At 72.3% G+C, this 24112-nt stretch overlaps 4 protein-coding genes across 4 annotated transcripts; 1 reads left to right on the top strand and 3 right to left on the bottom strand.

Moving 5' to 3' along the window:
• Positions 1-1458: 1458 nt before the first annotated feature.
• Positions 1459-2742, bottom strand: AURANDRAFT_21262 (hypothetical protein; the record flags this gene model as incomplete). Its single annotated transcript, XM_009035470.1, has 1 exon — positions 1459-2742. One exon carries the CDS (start codon positions 2740-2742, stop codon positions 1459-1461), a length of 1284 nt encoding a protein of 427 aa, XP_009033718.1.
• Positions 2743-4021: 1279 nt separating this feature from the next.
• AURANDRAFT_2359 (hypothetical protein) lies at positions 4022-5122 on the bottom strand (the record flags this gene model as incomplete). The annotated part of the gene is made up of 1 exon (XM_009035282.1): positions 4022-5122. A coding segment is annotated over one exon (1101 nt), but the record flags the coding sequence as incomplete, so codon positions are not given.
• A 1845-nt stretch (positions 5123-6967) lies between these two features.
• AURANDRAFT_61740 (hypothetical protein) lies at positions 6968-9208 on the bottom strand (the record flags this gene model as incomplete). Its single annotated transcript, XM_009035469.1, has 1 exon — positions 6968-9208. The coding sequence occupies one exon, from the start codon at positions 9206-9208 to the stop codon at positions 6968-6970; it is 2241 nt and encodes a 746-aa protein (XP_009033717.1).
• A 631-nt stretch (positions 9209-9839) lies between these two features.
• On the top strand, positions 9840-22809 carry AURANDRAFT_70872 (hypothetical protein; the record flags this gene model as incomplete). Its single annotated transcript, XM_009035717.1, has 6 exons — positions 9840-10559; positions 10691-12519; positions 12729-13694; positions 15127-18675; positions 18907-19752; positions 19968-22809. 6 exons carry the CDS (start codon positions 9840-9842, stop codon positions 22807-22809), a joined length of 10752 nt encoding a protein of 3583 aa, XP_009033965.1.
• Positions 22810-24112: the final 1303 nt, after the last annotated feature.

Raw genomic sequence — 24112 nt, 5'->3', positions numbered from 1 at the left:
GGCCGGGCAGCGCAGGCACTCGCCCTCGCGGCGCCGCGCGCAGAGCGCGAGCAGCGGGTCCGCGACGGCGCAGCCGCAGCCGGCCCAGTCGACGCGGCGGTGGTTCCCCGGCTGGATGCGCGTCTCGACGACCCAGAGCCAGGCGAAGTCGGCCGCGACGCCGCGCGCCCTCGCGCCCTCGGCCATGCGCGCCGCGGCGACGAAGACCGCCGCGGTCTCGCGGCCGGCGAGCGCGGCGAGCGGGTCGCGCGCCGCGGCGACGGCGCCGGCCTCGCCGCCGCCGAGCCCCGCGGCGAAGGACGCCGCGGACGCGCCGCCGCGCAGGAGCATGGCGACGATCTGGAGCCGGCCGCGGAGCGCCGCGTAGCGCACGAGCGAGAGCCGCCCGCCGTCGCGCACCGCTTCACCCACGGCGCGACGGGGCCCACGGGCGCGTCGAGGTCGAACCGGCAGAGCTTCTCGATGCCGAAGGACGACGAGCGATTCTTGTCGATGGCCGCGACGAGCTCGCGCGCCGTCGCCTCGTCGAGCGGCGCGACGGGCGTCGTGCGCGTCTGCACCTCCCACCAGGCCTTGCGGCGGCGCTCTTGTCTCGCGCTCTCGCGCGACTTGCCGCCCATGGTTTTTAAAGGCGTGTTTCAGCGGCTCTGTGACGCGTTTTGAAGTCGTTTAGGGCCGCTGCAAGCTGATGTAGGGGCGGGCCATCGCTTGTGGCTGCGGCATGTTGATGATGTTGCAGTCAAAGGATTATTTGGCCCATCCGCGCCGCACGCTTGCAACTGGCAGCCCCCGCTGGGCACCTGCTCCGCACCTTGACCGCCGGCGCAGCCGTGCTTGGCATCATCCGCCGCGCCCTCTTACCCATCACCGCCGCTGCCTAACCATGGCGGAGTCCTTCACCATCCTCATCGTCATCTGCGTCTTCTTCCTGCTCGTCTGCTTCATGGCCACCCTCTGGCTGCGTGCACGGGGCCGGAACATATAGTTCGTGCAAGGAGCTCGCATCTACCGCTTCCCGCAGATCTTCGTCTGCATCGCGATCGCGCTCGCAGCCTGGGTGCCGTCGACGAGCATGGGCCGCCGCGGATGGGCGGCCGCGCTGCTCTCGCTGCTTTCGCTGCTCGCGTCCGCGTCCGCTTTCGTCCGGCAACGAGCGACGCCGCCGCCGCGAGCCGTCGCGTACGCCGAAGGCCGCGCGGGCCCGCGCAACGCGGGCATCGCCGTCGTCGCGGGCCTCGCCGTGCTCAACGTCGCGCTCGCGACGGCCGACGCGGAGACGAAGCGAATCGCCCAGGACCCGCTCGGCCTCTGCACGCCGCTGTCCTACGACGCCGTCCGCGCGGGCAAGGAGGGCCTCGACTCGCGCGGCGAGCCCTGTATGCCCGCGGCCGACTTCGCGCGCCGGCTCTTCACGCCGCGGTAAAAATTAGTCCTTCAAGTTCGCCACGACGGTAAAAATTAGTCCTTCGCCACGACGAGCGGCTCGGGCGCGCGCGTCGGCTGCTTCGTGAGGTAGGCGAGGGAGCCCATCTCGATCAGGCGCGACGCCGTCCGGTCGAACGCGAAGGCCTCGTCGCGCGCGCCCTTGTCGCCGACGAAGAGGCCCGTCGGCGGCGCGGCGCCGCGGACGACGATCTTGACGCCGTGCTCGTAGAGCGCGTCGACGAGGGTGATGAAGCGCCGCGCGACGTCGAGCGTGCCCGTCGTCATCAGGGGCACGCCGTCCAGGAAGACGACGTCGAAGGCCCGCGCGATGGCCAGATAGTCCGCGGCGCCGACGTTCGCGCGGCAGAGCTCGTCGAAGTGGTAGCAGCACGCGCGCGATTGCACCAAGGCCCGGGGCACGCGCACCTCGCGGCCCGTCTCCGTCTTTAAAATCGCGGCGACCGCGTCGTCCGCCTCCTTCGTGAGCCTCCGCCGCGCGTCCAAAAACCCGTCCGCGTCGCCCTCCAGGAAATAGACGCCCGCGGACCCGTCGGCGCCGATGCAGAGCCGGTAGTCCGTCACGGAATCCTCGACGCTCACGACCTCGCAGCGCGCCTCGAGCAGCGGGATGAAGGGCAGGAAGAGCTGGCGCTGGATGCCGTTCGCGTAGAGGTCGCGCGGCCGCCGGTTGCTCGTCGCGACGACGACGGCGCCGCCCTCGAACAGATGCTCGAAGAGCGCCTTCATGATCAGCGCGTCGGCGATGTCCGTGACCTGGAACTCGTCGAAGCAGACGAGCGCGCCCTCGCGGAGCACGTCCGCCGCGACGAGTTTGATCCGATCGTCGCCCCGCAGGTCGTGGAGCCTCCGGTGCACGCTGAGCATGAAGGCGTGGAAGTGGACGCGCTGCTTCGAGGCCGTGGGCGCGAGGTCGAAGAACATGTCCATGGTGAAGGTCTTGCCCGCGCCGACGCCGCCGTGGACGTACGCGCCGCGCGGGGCTTTGGAGTCGTAGCCGCGCGCCTCTTTCGCCGCGGGCGCGTCCGCGAGGCCCACGTGCCGCGCGAAGGCGCCCAAGGCGCCGCCGAGGCCGCCGGACGGCTGCGCCGGCGCCGGCGCCGGCGGCGCGTAGCCCTCGACGGCCGCGTAGACGCGGTCGAGGGCCGCCAGCGCCGTCAGCTGGTGCTCGTCGCGCGTGATCTTGCCGTCGGCGACGAGGGCGAGGTAGTGCGCGCTCGGCAGCAACGATGCGCGCCGCAGTGCTGGCGCGGCCGGAGCGAAGCGCTGCGGCGCGAGGCGCCGCGCGACGACAAGCATCGTCACGCGCGCTTTTTGTTGCCCTTCAACAACCGCTTCAACGACCACATCGGCTCACAACGAAACGGACGGCGGTTTAGAAGACGCCAGCTACCTAGCGTGCGCGGCGCCTGCGCGGGAAGAAGGTCATTGGCCGCCAAAAACGCCGCTCGGAGCCGGCGACGCGGCGGGTTCTCTCGTCAAGTTTCAGGAAGTTCGGCCATCTCGCGGCCCGCTGTTACCACGGGCGCGCGATGCCGTTAGCGATTCTGAATGGCTCTGTCATGAGCGGGCATCACTCGAGCGGTCTCCGCGCGCATCGGACGCCGCGGGCGCGCGTCGTCATCGACTCGGCGCGGCGGCCTCGAGGACCTTCGCGAGCTTCTTCGCGCGGATGCGCTTCTTCTGCACGGCCCGCACGGCGGGGTCCGCCGTGTCCTCGACGGCCTCGACGGCCGCCGCCGCCGCCGCGTCGTCCGCGAGGCGGCCGCGCACGGCGCCGGCGATCGTCGCCGCGTAGTCGAGAAACCGCGCGAACTCGCCCTTGGACACGAGCGCCGTCGAGCCCCAGTGGTCGACCCACCACTGCTGCAGCTTCTTGTTGAAGCGCCACGGCAGCGTCGCGCGGTTCTCCCAGGTCTGCAGGTACTCGAGCGCCTGCACGCGCTTGCGGTCCTTGGCCTCCTGCGCCGCGGCCTCCGCCTTCTCCTTGGCCGCCTGCGCGGCCTCGGCGGAGACCTCCTCGGTCTCCTCGAGCTTTTGCAGCGCGACGTCCGCGTCGCCGCGCTTGCGCTTCTTCTTGTTGTCGAGCTCGGCCATTTGTACGCGCGGCTGGCGTCGGAGGCCGGCCTATCCTCTGGCGGATCGCCAATGGGTCAGCATGAACTCAAGGTGAAGTTTATAAGGTCCGCGGCGCGAGGGCATGTTAGGGCAAGAACGGCCCCCAGTAGCCCGTCGCCGCGGCGACGGCGCACGCGCGCGGGTCCGGGTCGCCGCGGTCCGGGTCGTAGAAGGCCGCGCGCTCGAGCTTGGCCCGAAGCTCCGCGACCGTGTCCGGCATCGCGGCTGCGAGGTCGCGCCGCTCCTCCGGGTCGGCGACGATGTCGAAGAGGCAGCCCGCGGCGCAGTCGAGGACGTCCGCGAAGGAGTCCCAGGCGACGGACACGTTCGGATGGACCTGCCCCGGCCAGCCGTTCTGGCGCACGGAGCCCACGAGGAGCTTGTAGGGCTTGGAAAAATAGCACGCGTCGCCGCCGTGCGTCGCGCGCGTCGCGTTCTCCCCCAGCGGCGTCTGGACCCACTCGACGCGCGGCGACGCGCCGTCGCCCGCGATGGCGTCCCAGACGTCGAGCGAGTCGACGGCCGGGACCGCGCCGTCGTCGGGCGACGCGCCGGCCAAGCGGGCGAACGTCGCGTACCAGTCCGCGATGTAGATCCACTCCGTGAGGAGCTTCCCCCGCGCCACCTCCGGGAGCGCGCCGCCGGCGAGGAAGGCCGGCGCGCGGACGCCGCCCTCGAAGTTGTTGTAGTAGCCGCCGCGGAGCGGCCACGTATTCGAGCCGCCGCCGAGGTGCACCGCGCCGCCGTTGTCCGACGACCATAAAAGCAACGTCTTGGCCCACAACCCCGCGGTCCGCAGAGCGCCGACGACGTCGCCCGCGACGTCGTCCATCAGCGCCACCATCGCCACGTTCGCCCTCCGGTCGTCGTCGTCGATGAACGAAAATTTGTCGTAGTACGCCCGGTCGGGCTGGAGCGAGTCGCGCTCGCCGCCCGCCGTGCCGTCCGGGTCGTAGCCCACGCAGGAGGTGTGAAGGGCGTAGTAAATGAACAGGGGCCGCGCCGCGTCGTGCGCCTCGACGACGTCGACGACGCGGTCCCGGAAGACGAGCTCCTCGTAGGCCGTCCCGTTCAGGTGGGAGGGCCCGTCGCCGTCCCAGAGGTCCGCGTGCGCCGCGTCGCCGCAGCCCTCGGCGCGCGTGCCGTCGTAGTAGTTGTTGGTGCTGTGGAAATACCCGAGCGACGTGTCGAAGCCGCGCGCGGCGGGCGTCTGCAGCGACCTCGACGCCATGCCCAGGTGCCACTTGCCGACGAAGTGGGTCCGGTAGCCGGCGTCGCGCAACATGGCGGGCATGAGCCGCATGTGCGCCGGCGCGCCCGCGCCGGCCATCGCCGGGTCGTCGTTGTAGACGTTGACGTGCGCCGGCAGCCGGCCGCTCATGAGCGCCGAGCGCGACGGCGAGCAGAATTTGTAGGTGTAGTGCCGGTCCAGCTCCAGGCCCGACGCCCGCAGCGCGTCGAGCTTGGGCGTGCTGATTTCGCGCGCCGGGAGCGCCGGCGGCCGATGCCACTCCACGACCGCCCACCCAACATTGTCCGCGAGCATGATGACGATGTGCGGCTTGTCGGGCACGGACAGCGCGACGCTTGCAAGCAAGAAGCTCAAGCGACCCATGCTTCGGGCGCTAGATCATAGTCTAGCGCGCGGGGCGCCCATCAATCATGCTCTGCTGCAACATAAATGGGACGACTTCAACATGAAGGCAAGTAAATTGAAAAACAAGAGAATGTACAACCAAGCCAACCCAAACCTCCATCATCGAATGATCGGCGGAAGCTGGGCGCCGTGCGGCGTGCCGTCGCCGAAGGTCGGCGGCGCCGCGGCCGTCGGCGTCGCGGCGGCCGGCGCGTCCGCGTCGCCCGCCGCCGCGTCGTCGGCCCGTGCCTCGGCGTCGTCGGCCGGTGCCTCGGCGTCGTCCGCGGCGGCGGCGCCGGCCGCCGCGCCGCCGGCGTCGTCCGCGGCCTTGGCCTCCTCCGCGGGCTGCGGAGACGTCGCGTCCCAGCCGTTGAGGATGTCGTCCTTGGGCGTCGAGCGGAAGCCGTCGAGGATGTCGCCCTCGATGTCCTCAATCTGGGCCCGCGACAGCGCGAAGACGGACCGCTGCTTGCCCTTGACGACGAGCTCCATGTAGCCGCGATGGATCGCGACGCAGAACGGCACGGACAGCACCCAGAGCGCGCCTGCGGCCAAAATCGTCGGCGGGTCGTCGAGGGACGCGTAGAGCACGCGCTCGTTCTCGTAGTTCGTGCCGCCCGCGTAGTAGTAGGCCACGAGGAACGTCGCGTACGTCGCGGGCACGACGAGGCCGAGCGCCGCGTCGGCGACGTGGAGCATGGGCCGCGGCCGCACGTGGACGTCCAGCAGGAACGCCGCCTCAGGGCCGACGTGCTTGACGAAGGAGATGATCTCCCACAGCCACGCGCGGCGCATCTCGCCCTCGTCGCTGTCCTTGACGAAGACGAGCCACGACGCGCACCCGACGAGCCCCAGCGGGTTGATCAACGCGCGCATGAGCACGGCGCAGCGCGCGAGGTCCTTGCTGTCGTCGCTGAGGTCGACGCCCCGCGCCTCGTCGCGTGCGACGGACCTCGCGGCCGCGTACGCGACGGCCTCGTAGGCCAGCGTGTACACGACGGCCCACGTCCCGAGGTAGATGAGCCACTTGAGGCCGATGGGCTTGCCCGAGGGCGTCACCCAGACGAACTGCTCGCCGACGAAGATGGCCAGGGTCACGGCCGCCGCCAGGCCCACGAGCCGCCGCCGCAGGCCCACCTCGCCGCCCAGGCCCTCCGTGTCCAATTCCGTGCAGCCGCGCACGGCGCGCCGCCACCTGCTCGTCGCCACGACGGTCTGGACGACGGACGCCAGGTCCGCGGCCTCCGGCGCGACGCGCGCGGGCATCGTTGCGTTACGGGGGCTGCTGCCCTTCTGGCGGGTGGGCACGATGCAAGAGCCCGACGCCCGGCTGGACGCTGTCGCCGGCGCGCACGGCGCCCGACGACGAGGTCGGGCGCCTGCGGGACGAGCTCGCCGCGCGACGGTCGAGCGCCTCACGACCTAGTGGACCTTGCGCGCTAGTTCATGCCGGACATGCCGGGCTGCTTTGCGCCGGCGCCGGCCGGGGGTGCACCGCGGATGACGGTCGCGATGGCTGCCGAACTAGCACACCGCCGACGGACTTTGAGCGTATTATTTTCGGGGGAGAGCTACGGACGGCGCGTCGTCGGGACGGCGTCGGGCTCGAAATCGGAGGGACTTGTGGAGGCGGGGACTTGGCGGGGCAAAAAGGCGCGGAGCCGCACTGCGCGCGGGGGCGTGCTGGTCTCGGCGGGTTGGTGGGGACTTTTTTCGCGGAGCCGCACTGCAACGCGAGGGCGTGCTGGTCTCGGCGGGAGCGCGGTGCGCTCAGACTTCGGGGGCCTTGGCGGTCTCGGCCTCGACGACGGGAGGCACCGCCGCGTTGGTCTTGCGGGCCTTGTAGAGCGCGGCGAGGCCGACCGCGAGGACGACGACGCCGGCGATGCCGATGAACATGGGCACGTCCGCGCTCGCGGACTCGGTGCCGTCATCGGAAGAGGAGGAGGCCTCGGAGCGCTCCTCGGCAGCGACGGTCGTCGCTTCGAGGACCGCGGACGTGGCCTCGACGTCCACCGCGACGTCCGCGAAGACTTGGCCACCCTGCTGCAGGACTTGGACGAAGAGGCCGTCGTCGGCGGCCTCGGCGACGCCGGCGACGAACTCGGACAGGTAGGTCTCCGCGTAGTCGGCGCCGGCGTCGCGCAGGGTCTGCGTGACGACGACCGTGTATTCGACGAGGGCGCCCGCCTCGAGCTTGCGGCGGCGCGCCTCGACGGCGCGGACGTTCGTGACTTGGTCCGTGCTCGTGACGTCGGCGACGGACGCGACGATGGCCTTCTTGAACTGGAGCCGCGCGCGCGCGTCGTCGTTGAACGCCGAGACGTCGAGGTTCTCGAACGCGATCGCGCTCTCGACCTCGAGGTCCACGACGGAGATGGCCGCGGCCTCCTCGTACGCGACGACGTCGCCGGCGAGGACCACGGTGTTCACGACGAGGCCGTTGGACGCGAGGCGGAAGTAGAAGTTGCCCGACGTCACGTCCGCCGCGACGGCGGCCGAGACCGAGCGCGCGCCGGCGTCGTCGATGCCGGAGACGTGGATCTGCACGAAGATGCCGTCGGCGGACGCGGCGACGCCCGTGAGCTCGACCTGGTCCCCCGTGATGACCCGGGCCGCGTCCACGGTGCTCGCGACGAGGCTCTCGTCGACGTCGCCGGAGGCCAGGTAGTCGTCCATGGGAAGTCCGTCGAGCTCGAGCTTGAGGTCCACGCCGGCCGTGCCCTCCTCCGCGAGCGACGGGTTCGAGGCTCCGAGCTGGAGGACCGCCGAGTCTTCATTCGCGGCGGCTTGGAGCTCGCGCGTCGCGCGGCGGAGCTTCCGCGCGCCGGTGTCGACGTGGTGGTACTCGACGACCATTTGGACTTCGAGGTTCGCCGCGGCGCCCTCGTCGGGGCGGAGCCCCGGAGGGAGGAAGAACGTGAAGTAGTCGTGGTAAGCCTTGGTCAGCTCCGCGAGGTCCGCGTGGGCGTCGTTGAGCCAGGCTCCGGCGTACTTGTAGCCGGGGGCGGACTGGCCGAATTTCCGGTTCGAGACGAGCGCGTACTCGAGGCCCGAGTCGAGATTGCGCACGGTCGCATCTTTCAGGAATGCCACGTAGGACTCCGAGTCCTCGTCCGTCGTGTTGAGCATGAGGCAGACGCGCGAGTTCGCGTCCATGGTCGCGCTCGAGGACGCGGAGTAGATGTCGCAGGGCGCCGTGGGGCTCGAGTCGAGGGCGACGCGGTGCGCGGCGACGCCGAGGTCGAGGCTCTCCGAGACCGTCTGCGTGTCGATGCCGGCCGTGGACGAGGACATGGCGACCTGGTCCACGACGTCGATGGTGTACGTCACCTCGTGCTCGAAGGACGCGAGCGCGTCGAAGGGGTCCGAGTGGCCGACGCCGATCGTGACGCCGAGCGTGAGCGTGATGATGCCGTTCTCGTCCTGGACCGCGCTGCCGGGGCACGCCTCGACGAGCGTCGTCGGGTCGAGCGTCCGCGTGACGGTCGAGTGCTCCGCGCACAACGACGCCGAATCGGCCTCCTGGCAGAAGCCGGCCGCGAGCTGGAAGTCGATGCAGTCCACGCCGACGGAGAGCGTCCCGGTGAGCTCGGAGCTGCTGCCCGTCGTGACGACGTCCATGACGAGCGTGACCGTGCCGTCGGAGCCGAACGTCGACGACGGCGTGACCTCGGACGCGATGCCGGACTCGTCGAGGGTGAACGCGCTCGGGCAGGCGTCGTTGCCGAGGCAGGAGAGGGACGCGAGGTGGGTCACGACGCCGTCGCTGGACGCGGAGATGGAATCTAACCTGCGGTAGACGTAGGCCGAACCGGATTGGGAGCCGGCGTCGTCGTCGAGAAACGCGCCGACGACGGTCAGGTCCCCATGCGTCGAAATCGAGGTTCCGAAGCGGTCGGCCGCAGCGCCGTCGGACGCGACGAGTTTGGCGACCTCGGAGAAGCCCTCGGAGGCCGCGGCGCCGAGGGCGAGGACGAGGAGCGCGGCGAGCGCGCGGCAGAGGCCCATGATGGTGCGGTGGTGGTGCGTGATGGGTTGCGAGGCAGAGGCGGTGGTGGTGGTGCGTGGGGCGGCGGCCGAGGGGCTGCGGCGGCGGCGCGCGGCGGGCACCGGTGACGATGTGGTGGTGGGATGGGACGGCGGCCGAGGGGCTGCGGTGCGCGACGTGCACGGGTGGTGGTGCGGTGCGCGGAGAGGAAGGAGAGGAGCGGGGGAGAGGAGGAGGCCGGGTGGTGCACGGAGCGGCTGGTGGGTGCGAGGTGGCGACGGCGGCAGACGCTTCTGTTTGGGCTTTCCGAACAAAAGACGACCAAGGGGATCTTCAAGTAATACTTGAAGATCCCCTTGAGACGATGTAGCAGATAGCATACTTTGTATCATATGACTCAACGTCTACTTCGATCACGGCACCGTGCTGTGGTGAAGTACAACTCCAGCGGGAGCGATGTGCGCGTCTCCCAGCGGCGACCAGCGGCCGCCGGCCGAGCAGCCAACAAATGGCCAGCAGCCGCCGAGCAAGCAGCCAAAAAATGACCAGTCGAGCAAGCAGCAAAAAAAGCAGCGTCACCACACGAAGCGCTTCACGGCGCAGGAAGAGGCGCTGCGCGTCGAGGCCATCGTCGATGCGAAGGAGCGCGACATGGCCGCCCGCGGCCGCTGCGAACGATGCTGGCACAACGCGCGCGACGGCCACTGCATCTGCGCGCGCTTGGAAACGCTGCGCTTCCGGCTCGACGTGCGCTTCGTGCTCTACACGCACCACAAGGAGTACTACTGCGCGGGCGACGACGCCAAGGTCCTCGCGGCCGTCGCGCCCGACGACGCCGAGGTCTTCGTGCACGGCCGCCGCGGCGACGACGCGCGGCTGGGGGCCATCCTGCGCGCGCCCTGCGCCGAGCGGCGCTGCCTGCTGCTCTTCCCCGACGACGGCGCGGCGACCGTCGACTCGTTCTTCGCGGCGCACGGCGCGGCGCCCGTGCCCGCGCGCGGCGCGGCCGCCGGGGCCCCGTTCTACGTCGTCGTCGTCGACGCGACGTGGACGCTCGCGCGGAAGATGGCGCGCCACCTCGACCGCCTCCTCGGCAACAAACTGCCCCACGTCAAGCTCGACACGGACCTCGTCTCCGTCTACGCGCGGACGCAGTCCAAGACCGGCCGCGTCTGCACCGTCGAGGCCGTCGCGCTCTTCCTGCGCGAGGTCGGCGAGTCCGACGAGCTGTTCCGGAACATGGTCGCCATGGTCGAGACGAACAACCGCGCGCTGAAGCACGAGTACGCGAAGCGGCGCGCGGACCTGTGGGCGTCGGGGCCGACCATGGGCAACCCCGCGTGGTACTACGCCATGCGCGTCGGCGAGGGCGTAAGCTGACGTGCGTTTTTTTGGGGGGAGGCGCGGACTAGTCTGCCGCCAGCCTTAACCTTCGACGGCACCATCCGCTCGCTGAAGGCTGCCACAAATTCTTCCTCGCGTTCGGCATGATGGTATTCAAGCCCTTGCTCGCGCTGTTCGCGCTCCCGGCGACCTTCGCGGCGCCCGACCCCTTCGCCCTGACCGACGCCTACATCGACGCGCGCGACAAGCGCACGCCCGCGGCCGCTCCCGGCGTCCAGTTTTCCGGCGTCTTCTCCGACGGCGCGGTGCTGCAGCGCGGCGTCGCCGTCGCCGTCTACGGGAGCGTGGCGAAGGCGTCCGCGGACGTCGTGGCCGTGACCGTGACGGATCAAACGGGAAAGACCGAGACCTACGCGTCGCCCGTCGCGGCGCTCGGCGGCGACGCGGACGCGTGGCGCGTCGAGCTGAAACCCCGCGACGCCGGCGGCGACTTCTCGATCCGCGCGGCCTACGGCGCCGACGCGACGATCATCGCCAACGTGACCTTCGGGGACGTCTTCTTCTGCTCGGGGCAGTCGAACGCGTGGCTCGTGATGAACTTCGCGCTCGAGCGCAACGAGACGTACGCGGACGTGCGCGCGGGGCGCTACGACCACGTGCGCATGCGCACGCAGACGCGGCTCAACATCAGCGACGGCGCCGCGAGCTACCTCGCGCCGCCGCCGCCGGCCTACGACCCCGCGGGCGGGTTCCCCGAGGGCGGGTGGCTGCGCGCGACGGGCGGCGCCGAGGACGTCGACAACACGGTCGCGCAGATGTCCGCCATGTGCTGGTTCTTCGCCGCGGCGCTCACGGATGTCGAGCGCGCCGCGGGCCGCGCCCCGGCGCCCCTCGGCCTCGTGCACAGCTCCTGGGGCGGCACGATCGCGGAGATGTGGCTGCCCAACGCCACGCTCTACGACGCATCGGCCGGCTGCCTGAACACCACGGGCGGGCCGCCCTACCAGCGCAAGGACTACGCGAACGGGGCCCTGTACAACGGCATGGTCCGGCCCTGGGTCAACTACTCCCTCGCCGGCGTGCTCTGGTACCAGGGCGAGAACAACCTGTTCCAGTGCGCGGACGACGGCGGCGCCGAGAACGGCCCCGGGGCCTGCGGCGTCCTCGAGGAGCGCACGGGCTACGCCTGCCTCGTCTCGCGCCTCGTGACGAGCTGGCGCGAGGCCTGGGGCGACGCGACGCTGCCCTTCGGCGTCGTCGAGCTCGCGGGCGGCACGTCCGAGGGCTTCTCGCGGTCCATGGGCGCCTTCCGCCACGCCCAGGCCGCGGTCAAGGCCCACGCGCGCACCTTCGTCGCCGCGGGCCACGACGTCGGCGACCCCTGGAGCGGCTCCGAGGCGCGATGCCACGAGCCGGACGCGCCCTACGCGTGCCAGAGGGAGGACGGCTCGCCGAACGACACGCCCTACACGAAGTTCTTCATGGGCTCCATCCACCCCCGGACGAAGAAGTGGGTCGGCGACCGCCTCGCCTTCGCCTACCGCGCGCTCGTCGGCGCCGCGCCCGACGCGGCGCCGCGCGCGGGCCCGACGCTCGCGGGCTGCCGCGTCGACGGCGGGTCGCTCGTCCTCGCCTTCGACGAGGCGCTCCTCGGCGACGACGGCGTCCGCGCCTGGCCGAGCGCCGCGGCCTCCGGCGCGCCGACGGACGCGCTCATGGTCCGCTACGGCGACGCGTGGCGCGCCGCGGCGATCGCGCCGCAGCGTCCCTTCGACGAAAAGAACGGCACGCGCCTCGCGAACTTCGCGTCCGCGACGGCGACGCTCGACGGCGACAACGTCACGGGCGTGAGGTACGGGTGGGCCGACCGGCCGTTCTGCATCGTCGACAACGTCCTCGAGCCCTGCGCGCCGAACGGCGGGCCCCTCATGCTCGCGAAGAACCTCCTCCCGGCTCTGCCGTTCTGGGCCGAGGTCGCGGGCGGGGAGTGCGCGTCGATCTCCTCGGCCTAGGGAGGTAAGCGCGCCTTTTTTGGGGATTCTTCGAAGTCCTCCCAACGGCGACGATGTGGGGTGAGGAGGTGGTGACGACGAGTCCTGTAGACGACGGCGTCGACCAGGGCGTCGACGACGCGCGTCGCCGCCGCCCTTTGCGAGGCCCGGCGAACGAGAACAGCTCGATCGAGCTGCCGCGCAGCACCGCAAGCGACGAGCAGCACGACATGCGAGCAGCGCGACGCCTCCTGGGCAGCGTCGCCGAGCGGCGCGCGGCGCGGCTCGCCCAGGTGCGGCAGGAGGTCCCCTCAACCGTCGTCGAGGTGCGCGAGCGGGTCGACACGCGCTGCGTCGTCCTCGAGGAGGCGACCTGGGCCGCGCCCGGGGCCTGCGAGGAGCTCGCGGCGCTCGTGGAGCAGTGGAACGCGAACCGGCTCGTCAAGGCCGTCGTCGTCGAGGGCTACTTCGGCCAGTTCGCCGCCGCCGACGCGCGCGCGACCGCGCGGCTCTGCAAAGCCGTCGCGGGCTCCGCGGTGCCGGTCGCGCCGCTCGTCGACGGCCTGCTCCTGCCCGGCGCCGCGGCGCTGTGCCTCAACGGCCTCGCCGTCGCGTCCGACGGCGCCGTCTTCGTGCCGCCGCTGGGGGCGGCGGCGCGCGCCGCGGGCGTCGCGCCCGGCGGCGGCGGCGCCGCGTACAAGCTCTCGCGCGGCGGCGCCGCGGGCCGCGCGGCGCTCGTGAGCGGCCTGCCCGTGCGCGGCCGGGCGCTCGTCGCGGCGGGCCTCGCGAGCCACGTCGTCACGTCCCACTGCCTCGACGGCCTCGCCGCGGAGCTCGCGCACGCCGCGGCCGGCGCGGCCGCCGCGGCCGACGCGCGCGGCGCGCTCGAGGCCGTGGCCGACGCGCGCGCCGCGGCGTCGGCGCCCTTCCTCGACGACGCCTGCGCCCGCGACGCCGACGCCTTCCTCGAGCTCGCGGAGGCGTGCTTCTCCGCGGCGACGCTGCCCGAGATCCGCGAGAAGCTCGCGGCGTCGCCGGACCCGCTCGCGGCGACGGCCGCCGCCGCCCTCGACGCCAACGCGGAGACCGCGGCGACGCTGCTGGCCCTGCTCGACGAGTCCGCGGGCCTCGGCTACGCGCGGGCCGTCGACGCGGAGCGCGCCGCGCTCGCGTAGGGCCCCCGGTACACACCGCCCCGAGCTACGAGTTACGGCAGGGGGCTCTCGACGCCGTCCCCGAGGAAGTCGATGTCGTCGGAGTGGACCCACCGGTTCGGGTTCTCCGGCGGCGGCGCGTCGTCGTCGTCGGAGTCCTCGAGGTCCGCGGCGAGGTCGTCCGCGGCCGCCGCGGGCTTGGGCGCCGGGGCCCTGGCGACCTCGCGCATGGGCACGGCGCTGTCGCCCGTGAAGAAGCCGCCGCTCCGCCAGTCGAGGATCGTCTGCGTGTCGTAGGGGCCGTAGACTCCGCCGTCCGTCGCGCGGTACTCCCACGCGCGGTCGTCGCCGGCCGGCGCGAGGGCCCGCGGCGGCGCCGCGAACCGCTCGAGGTCCTCGCGCGTCTCGTCGTAGACCGCCGCGCGGCCCGCGGACACGAGCGCGTCCGCGAGGCCGCTCAGCGTCTCGAAGGCCTCCGCGGCGCCGGCGCCCTTGGCCTTGAGCGCGCGCCCCAGGCGCCGCACGCCCCCGGCGACCTTCTCGCCGGGCTCCAGGAGCGCCGCGAGCTCGGCGGCGACCGCGCGCTTCCGGTCGTCGCCCATGAGCGCGGGGTCCTCGCCGCCGTCGTCGTCGCCGTCGTCGTCGGCCGCGCGGCGCGCCGCCGCGCCGATGGCCGCCTCCATGGTCGCCTCGTCCATCTGCGCGAGCCACTCGTCGGGCTCCTCGTCGCCCTTCTTCCACACGAAGTTGCCGTTCGCGTCGAAGAAGCCGTCGTTCTCGCGCTCGCTCCGCAGGTTGAACGGCTCGATGCGCTCGCCGACCTCGTTGAACCGCTCGCCCGTGTCGTCCTCCTCGCCCACGGCCTCCTCCGTCATGCGCCGCACGGGCGCCTCGTCCTCGTCGTCGTCGTCCTCGTCGTCGTCGTCCTCGTCGCCGCCCGCGCGGTCGCCCACGTTGTCGTCGCCGTCGTCGTCGCCGTCGTCGAACGGCCGCGCGCCGCCGCCGCCGTCGTCGTCGTCGTCGTCGTCGTCGCGCGGCGGCCGGGGCCGCGACCAGCCGCCGCTCGCCAGCGGGTCCTCGTCGTCGTCCTCCTCGTCGAAGCGCACGCGCTTGCGCTTCGGCGCCCTGCCGCGGCGCCCGCCGTTGGCGAGCCGCACGGGGCAGTCGCGCCCGAAGTGGCCCGGCTCGCCGCACTCGAAGCAGACGCAGACCGTTCCGTCTTTGGCTAGAGGTAGCTGCACCTCTGGCTCCATGGGTGCGTCGCCGGCGGATGCAGCGCGCGAGAGAACTGCGAGAGGCCCGTCAACGAGGCGCGCGGCGGGCAGCGAGAGGCGATCGCGCACTACAGCTGTATCGCGGCACCATCTCGGCGCGTGCATGTTTGACCCCATACCGGAATCCGATGGGCGGGCAGCTCTCTCCCTCAACTAGCTGAACAAGGCCGTGCAGCCCTCTAGCCATGCGCTGCCGCCGGCTCATGATCCTCCTGGGCTGGCTCGCAGCTCCGGCGCGGGGCAGCTGCGGCGACTTTACGCGAATTGTAGTGGGCGACGTCGACACGGCGACGGACGCCTTCGCCATCGACCTCGATGGCGACGGCAGCGTCGACGTCGTCTCGGCATCCCAGTACGACAGGGAGTCCATCATCTCCAAAGTGTTCTGGCACCAGAACGACGGGTCGATGTCGCCCGGCTTTAGCGAGCCGAACCTCATCGCTGGCAGCGGCAGCTCGAGGTTCGACGACGTCTTCGCGATCGACGTCGACGGCGACGGCGACGTCGACGCGCTGTCAGCATCCGCCCTCGACACGGTCGCGTGGTACGAGAACGACGGCTCCCAGCTCTTTACGGAGCACGTCATCACGGACTCGGCGGGCACCGCCCACTCCGTCTATGCGATCGACGTCGACGGCGACGGCGACGTGGACCCGCTCTCCGCGTCCGTCACCGACGACACGGTCGCGTGGTACGAGAACGACGGCTCCCAGGGCTTCACGAAGCGCGTCATCACGGCGCTGGCGAACGGTGCCTGCTCAGTCTACGCCATCGACGTCGACGGCGACGGCGACGTCGACGCGCTGTCCGCGTCCAAATATGACGACACGGTCGCGTGGTACGAGAACGACGGGTCGCAGTCCTTCACGGAGCGCGTTATCACGACGCTCGCGGACGCCGCAACCATCTCCGTCTTCGCCTACGCGATCGACCTCGACGGCGACGGCGACGTCGACGCGCTCTCGGCGTCCTACGAAGACGACACCGTCGCGTGGTACGAGAACGACGGGTCCCAGTCTTTCACAAAACACATCATCGAGACGCTCGCAGACAAGGCCACGTCCGTCTTCGCCATCGACGTGGACAGCGACGGCGACGTCGACGCGCTCTCGGCGTGGAACAACATGGTCTCCTGGTACGAGAACGACGGATCCGAGGCGTTCGCGACGCACGGCATCACGACAGACGCCTCCTACGTCCAATCCGTCTACGCGGCCGACGTCGACGGCGACGGCGACATGGACGTCCTCTCCGCGGACTACAACGCGCACGTGGTCGCTTGGTACGACCACGGGTGCGACGGGTGCTCCGACGGCGTCGTCTCGTTCACGGAGACCGTCATCTCTAACACGGCGGACGGCGCCGACTCCGTCTTCGCGATCGACGTCGACGGCGACGGCGACGTCGACGTGCTTTCGGGCTCCAGAGAGGACGACACGGTCGCCTGGTACGACAACTTCTGGTCTTCGTTTGGCTTCTCCTCGGCGCGGACCTTCACCACGAGCGTCCTCTCTAGCAAGGCGGACGGCGTCGCCACCGTCTTCGCGATCGACGTCGACGGCGACGGCGACGTAGACGTGCTGTCGGCGTCCTACGAAGACGACACCGTCGCGTGGTACGAGAACGACGGGTCCCAGTCCTTCACGGAGCACGTCATCACCGACACGGCGGACTACGCCATCTTCGTCTTCGCGATCGACGCCGACGGCGACGGCGACGTCGACGTCCTATCGGCCTCCTACATCGACGACACGGTCGCGTGGTACGAGAACGACGGGTCCCAGTCCTTCACGGAGCGCATCATCTCCGACACGGCGGACGAAGCCACGTTCGTCTTCGCGATCGACGTCGACGGCGACGGCGACGTCGATGTGCTGGCGCCGGACGAATCGACCTCCGTAAGCGACGACACGATCGAGTGGTTCGAGAACGACGGGTCCCAGTCCTTCACGGATCACATCGTTGCCGACGCGGCGGACTTTGCCTCCTCCGTCTTCGCGATCGACGTCGACGGCGACGGCGATGTCGACGTGCTGTCGGCGTCGATGAACGACGACACGGTCGCGTGGCACGAGAACGACGGGTCCCAGTCCTTCACGGAGCGCATCATCTCTAGCACGGCGGACGGCGTCTCCTCCATCTTCGCGATCGACGTCGACGGCGACGGCGACGTCGACGTGCTGTCGGCGTCCGTCTACGACGACACGGTCGCGTGGTACGAGAACGACGGGTCCCAGTCCTTCACGGAGCGCGTCATCACTGACGCGGCGGACAGCGCCCGCTCTGTCTTCGCGATCGACGTCGACGGCGACGGCGACGTCGACGCGCTCTCCGCGTCTTTCAACGACGACACGGTCGCGTGGTACGAGAACGACGGGTCCCAGTCCTTCGCCGAGCGCGTCATCACGACGCTCGCGGACGCCGCTCTCGGCGTCTTTGCGATCGACCTCGACGGCGACGGCGACGTCGACGTGCTGTCGGCGTCCGTCTACGACGACACGGTCGCGTGGTACGAGAACGACGGGTCCCAGTCCTTCACGCAGCGCGTCATCACGACGCTCGCGAACGGCGCCATCTGCGTCTTCGCGATCGACGTCGACGGCGACGGCGACGTCGACGTCCTCTCGGCGTCGATCGACGACGACACGGTCGCGTGGTACGAGAACGACTGCGCCGCGCACGCGCCGACGCCGCGGCCCACCAACAACTGCGCCAGCGTATCCTTCGCCGAGCGAATCATCACGACGCTCGCGGGGGAAGCGAATTCCGTCTTCGCGATCGACGTCGACGGCGACGGCGACGTCGACGCGCTGTCCGCGGTCCATCAAGACGACACGGTCGCGTGGTACGAGAACGACGGGTCCCAGTCCTTCACTCAGCGCGTCATCACCAACTCGGCGGATGAGGCCCACTCCGTCTTTGCGATCGACGTGGACGGCGACGGCGACGTTGACGCGCTGTCGGCCTCCTACGGAGACGACACCGTCGCGTGGTACGAGAACGACGGATCCGAGTCCTTCACATTGTGCATCATCACGAATCTGGCTGATAACGCCCTCTCTGTCTTCGCGATCGACGTCGACGGCGACGGCGACGTGGACGTGCTCTCGGCGTCCGCCCAAGACGACACGGTCTCGTGGTACGAGAACGACGGGTCCCGGCTCTCTACGGAGCGCATCATCTCTAGCACGGCATACTACGTCTTCTCCGTCTTCGCCATCGACGTCGACGGCGACGGCGACGTGGACGCGCTGTCCGCGTCCGCTACCGATAACACGGTCGCGTGGTACGAGAACGACGGGTCGCAGTCCTTCACCGAGCGCGTCGTCGGCACACCCAACAACCCCCGCGCCGTCTTCGCGATCGACGTCGACGGGGACGGTGACGTGGATGCGCTGTCGGCTTCCGTTTACGACCACGTGGTCGCGTGGTACGAGAACGACGCGTCGCAGTCCTTCACTCAGCGCGTCATCGCCGACTCGGCGGACAGCGCCCGCTCCGTCTACGCGATCGACGTCGACGGCGACGGCGACGTCGACGCGCTGTCGGCGTCCCACACCGACGACACGATCGCGTGGTACGAGAACGACGGTTCCGAGTCCTTCACCAAGCGCGTCATCACCGACTCGGCGAACGCTGCTCGCTCCGTCTACGCCATCGACGTCGACGGCGACGGCGACATCGACGCGTTGTCGGCGTCCGAGAACGACGACACGGTCGCCTGGTACGAGAACGACTGCGGCGACGCCGACGACCCGGACGCTCCCGCGAATCCCAGCGCGAATCCCTCCGCGTCGCCGAGCGCGCTGCCGCGACCCGAGCCGTCGCCGGCGCCCTCTTTCGCGCCCGCGCCCGCGCCCAGCCGCGCGCCGTCGCCCGGCCGAGCGCGACCTCGGAACCCACGCCGGCCCCGACGACCGCGGCGCCGACGCTCGGGCCCTGCGACGGCGTCGAGGGCCTCCCGGCGCCGCCGGCGCCGCGCCTTCTCGTCCTCGGGCGCGACGCTGACGGTGTCCTTCGACGCGCCGACGGACCTCGCCGGCGCCGTCGCCGGCGCCGCGGTGCCCTGCGCGGACGTCGTCGACTTCGCCGGCGCCGGCGCCGCGGCCTGCGCGTGGACCGACGCCGCGACGCTCGCGGCGGCCGTCGCCGACGCCGCGGTCCTACCCGGCGGCGCCGTGGCGCTCCGCGGCGGCGTCCTGCGGCGCGCCTGCGCCGGAGTCCGCTGCGAGTGCTACGAGCCCGCCGCGACCGCGACGGTGGAAGCCGCCGCGCCCGCGGCGGCCGCCGCGCCCGCGGCCGTCGTCTCCGGGCCGTCGACGGCGTCGGTCTGCGGGGGCCTCGAGCTCTCCGCGCTGGAATCCCTGGGCAGCGGCGGGCGGCCCTTCGCGGCCTACAACTGGACCGCGGCGCCGCGGCCGGCGGCGCCCGCGCCGGCGCTCGCCGCGGCCGCCGCGCGCGCGACCGAGGCCGGCGACGGGCTCTTCCGCCTCGAGGCGGCGGACCTCGAGGCCCTCGCGGCCGCGGGCGTCGCGTTCGTCGACGTCGTCGCGACGCTGACGAACTTCCTCGGCGCGACGGCCGCGTCCGCGGCCTTCCCCGTCGCGCTCACCGCCGACGAGGCCCCGACGCTCGCCGTCGCGGGCGGCGTCGACGTCGTCGCGCCGCGCGCCGAGGGCCTCGACGTCGCCGCGGCGGCCATCGCGACGGCCTGCGACGGCCGCGCCGTCGCGGAGCGGGGCGTGACCTACGCGTGGACGCTCCGCGACGCCGCCGGCGACGACACGGGCCTCGCGTCGACGTCGCGCGACGCGCGCCGCTTCCTCTGCCGGCCTACGCGCTCGACGCGGGCGCGACCTACGCGCTCGCGGTGACGGCGCGCGACGCCCTCGCGGCGGCGACGGCGTCCGCGGTCGTCGCGATCTCCGTGCCGCGGTCCGCCGTCGTCGCGGACATCGCCGGCGGCGACCGCGTCGTCTCCGCCGCGCGCGGCTTCGTCGCGTCCGCGGCGGCGAGCCGCGACGGCGACGTCGAGCGCGCGGCGGGCGCCGCCGCGGGCCTCGCCTTCAACTGGACCTGCGGCGCCTGCGGCCTCGCGCTCCCCGCGAACGAGACCGTCGTCGTGCCGCCGGGCGCGCTCCCGCCGGGGACGTACGCGTTCGCCGTCGTCGTCTCGGCGGCCGACGGCCGCGCCGCGGCGGCGCGCGCAACTTATACAGCCGTCGCCGACGACCCGCCCGCGGTGGCCGCGGCCGCGCCCGCGCCGCGCGTCGCGTCGTCGGCGCGCGTCGTGCTCGCGGGGTCCGCGGAGGCCGCGGGCGCGTTCGACGCGACCTGGGCCCTCGTCTCCGGCGCGCTCGCCGGCGGCCGGGGCCCCGGCGGCTGGGCGACGACGCGCCTCGCGGCGTCGTATTTCGACGCCGCGAGCCACGACCTCGCGCTCCCCGCGGGGAGCCTCGTCGCCGGCGCGGCCTACCGCTTCGCGCTCTCGGCGACCGCCGCCGGCGCGACGGGGTCCGCGGCCGTCGCGTTCGTCGCCGCCGCGCCGCCGACGAGCGGCGTCGTCGCCGTCGCGCCGGCCTCGGGCGTCGCGCTGGAGACGGCCTTCGACGCGTCCACGAGCCTCTGGGCGACGGAGGACCCGCCGCTGGCCTACGCGTTCTACGCGGAAGTGGACGGCGCGCGGACGACGCTCCGCGCGGCGACGGCGAGCGCGGCGCTCGCGGCCGCGGCGCTCCCGGCGGGCCGCGTCGCCGTCGTCGCCGCCGCCGTCGACGCGCTCGGCGGCGCGGGCGAGGCGTCCCACGCCGTCGACGTCGCGGCCCTCGACGGCGGTGGCGCCCTGCAAAACGCCACGGACCGGCTCCTCGCCGAGGCCGCGGCGCTCGCCGCGCCCGAGGCCGCGTGCCGCGCCGTCGTCGCCGCCGCGTCGCTCGCCGGCGCCGGCGCCGTGTCCGGCGCGCTCGTGGGCGCCGTCGCGGGCGTCGTCGCGGCCATCGACGGCGAGCCGCCCCTCGTCGAGCAGGCCGCGGCCGCGCTCGCGGCGGCGACGCGCGACGCCGCCGCGCTCGCGGCGGACGACGCGGCGAGCGCGCTCGCGGCGGCGCTCGACCTCGCCGTCGCCTCGGGGGACGTCGGCTTCGCGCCGACGAGCGCCGGCTCCGTCGTCGCCGCGGTCTCCGACGTCCTCGACTCGGGCCTCTACGCGCGGCGGCGGCGGCTCGACGACGGCGGCGACAAGCGCGGCGACGCCGCGGCCGTCGCCGACGCCGTCGGCGCCGCGAGCCTCGTCGGGGCCGTCGCGGGCGAGGATGCCATCGAGGCGGCGTCGAAGAACGTCGCCGTCGCGGCCCGGCGCCTCTCGCGCAACGCGACGGGCGCCCGCGACGTCGCGGTCCGCGGGTCCACCGTGACGCTCCCGGACGCCGTCGCCGGCGCCGGCGCGACCGTCGACGTCGTCGCCGCGAAGATCGACGTCGGCGACGACGACGTCGCCGACGAGGTCCACCTCCACGTCTTGGGCCGGGGCGGCGCGGCGACGGCCGCGCCGAGCTCCGCGGAACCGTCCCCCGCGCCGATCGCTCTCAAGCCGTCCCCCGCGCCGACCTCCCCCGCGCCGACCGCGCCAACGCCGTCGTCCGCGGCGATCACCGTGCGCATCGCGTACAACGCGACGTTCGGCCCCGCGATCGTCGACGCGGCGAACGCGACGTGCCCCTGCGGCTTCCTCGGCGCCGTGAACCACACGTGCCCCGACGGCCGCGTCGTCGCCGCGGCCTGCGACGGGTCGCCGTCGGTCGTGACGCTCGGCTGCGGCGGCACGGAGGCCGCGTGCGTCGCGCTGCGAGGCGGCGCCTGGGTCGACGACGCGTGCGCCTGGGTCGACGGCGCCTGCGCGTGCCGCATGAGCCTCGACGCGCCCTACGACTTCGGCGCGCGCGCGGCGGACGCCGAGGACGCGCTCGCCTACGCGGCGGTCTTCGCGGCGCCCGTCGACGCGCGGCGGTCGCGCGTCATGCTCGTCGCCCTCGCGGCCCTCTTCGCGGCCTGCGTCGTCGCGGCGGCCCTGACGGACGTCTACGCGCGCCTCGTGCCGCCGGTGCGCGCGCGGTCGCACAGCGCCGCGGGGCTCGACGTCGACCAGCGCTCGTACATGCACGGCCAGCGGCACCGCCACATCTTCGAGCAGCGCAAGCCCCTCGACGCGCTGTTCCGGGCCCTCGAGCGGAGCCACCCGCTCGTGAACATCGTCTGCGTGCGGGGCGAGGTCGTCTCCCGGCGCGCGCGCATCCTGAAGCTGGGCTGCGAGCTCCTCTTCTTCGCCGCGGGCATCGCGCTCGGCAACTCCCTGGAGTTCCCGGACCCGGGCTGCGACGGGTTCCGCACGGAGCGCGCCTGCCTCGACCGGCAGACGCCGTTCCACGCCCGGCGCGACGCCTGCGTCTGGGACGCGTGCGGCCGCTCGTGCGCGTTCCACGAGCCCGACGTCGACGACGTCAGCTCCGTCGCGTCCACGGTCTGCCTCGCGATCGCGCTGGGGCTGCTCGTGCCCGTCATCCAGGCCTTCGGCGTGCTCTTCGACCGCTACCTCGCCGCGCCCTACCCCGCGGCGCTGCGCTGGCACTGCTGCGGCGACGCGCCGCCGGAGCGGCCCGAGGGCGCGCGGCGGAGACGCTTCGAGGTCCCCGGCGACGCCGTCGTCGCGCGCCGCCGCGTCGGCGGCACGAGCGAGAACGCCTACGGCGTCGCGTCGACGCTGGCGATCTTCTGGGTGTCGCTCACGCGCGGCCGGCGCGCGGCGCGCGACAGGCTGTGTGGAAATCAACCAGTGAGCTGGGACGTCGGGGCCAAACTTTGAAATTCGCTAGCTCGGTCAAATCGAAGTCGATTCGGCTGATTTTTGGACGAATCGATTGTTCTTGTCGAGCTCTCGAAGCCCAGCCGAAGAGCTTGTGTCAAAACATTCGAATACGCTCACATTGAAGTCGGGTTGAAGATTTGGTTTCCACACAGGCGACCGCGCGGAGATCGACGGCGAGGCCGCGCGCGTCGGCCCCGCGGTCGCCGACGCCGTCGTCGCGCGCTGCGGGGAGCTCGACGCGGCCATCGCGGCGGCGGCGGACCCGGCGCTGGCCGCGCAGCTCGTCGACCTGCGGCGCGCGCTCCGGCGGCGCTGGCGCTGGCGCGACGACCGCGCGGCCTTTGTCCTCGAGGCGACGAAGGTCGTGCGAGCCCACATCGAGCTCGCGGCGGCGTGGGACGACGACCTCGCGGCGCTCGTCGGGAAGACGGACGAGGACACGGTCGCGCTCCGAGCGGCGAAGCTCTACGAGTTCGAGCGCGTCGCCGCGTGGGCGCGGCCCGAGCAGCTCATCTACGATCGGTCGATCCAGCGCAACGCCGACGACGACGAGGCGTCGAAGCTGCCGCCGTCCCTCGGCGCCTATCTCGTCGCCTGGGTCGCGGCGGCGGCCCTCGTCGCCGCCGCGGCCTACTACCTCGCGTCCTACGCGTCGGGCGTCGGCAACCCCGCGACGCGGCTGTTCCTCCTGGAGCTCTGCCTGACGTTTGTGTTGTTCTACGGCGTCATCGAGACGCTCTTCGTCGCCTTCTTCAGCGTGCTGCTGCCGGGCCTGCTCAAGGAGCACTACGCGCAATTCGCGGATCCGACGGCGATCCGCCGCTTCCCCTTCGAGACGAGGCTGCCGTCGCTGTCGACGTTCTTCGTGGCCTCGTGGCACGACGAGCTCCGGCACACGGCCATCGGCCGGCACTGCCTCGGCGAGGCGCGCCTGGAGGAGCGGGGCGCGGCGGCGGCGCCCGTGGCGGGCGCGCTCGCGGACGAGGGGTGGCGGCCGTCGCTGCCGACGGAGGTGGCCATCTTCCTCATCTCCTTCGTCATCGTGCTCCCGAGCGAGCTCCAGCAGGCGCTCTTCGAGGAGCTCGTGCTCTTCGTCTGGGGCGCGGCGACGGCGATCGCGATCGCGCTCGAGCCCCGCATCGGCGTCATCCCGCGCCTCGTCCTCGTGCTCCTCTCCCTCTTCTTCGTCTTCGTCGCGCTCCGCGTCGCCTTCGTCGTCGGCCTCAAGTCCTTCGCGACCGCGAGCGCGCGCCTCGCGAAACCGGCCGCCGCGCCGGCGCCGGCGAAGGCCGCCCCGGTC

The sequence above is a fragment of the Aureococcus anophagefferens genome, assembly GCF_000186865.1.
Source record: "Aureococcus anophagefferens unplaced genomic scaffold AURANscaffold_3, whole genome shotgun sequence".
Taxonomy (NCBI): Eukaryota; class Pelagophyceae; order Pelagomonadales; family Pelagomonadaceae; genus Aureococcus; species Aureococcus anophagefferens.
This window is presented reverse-complemented; position numbering and strand designations above follow the sequence as displayed.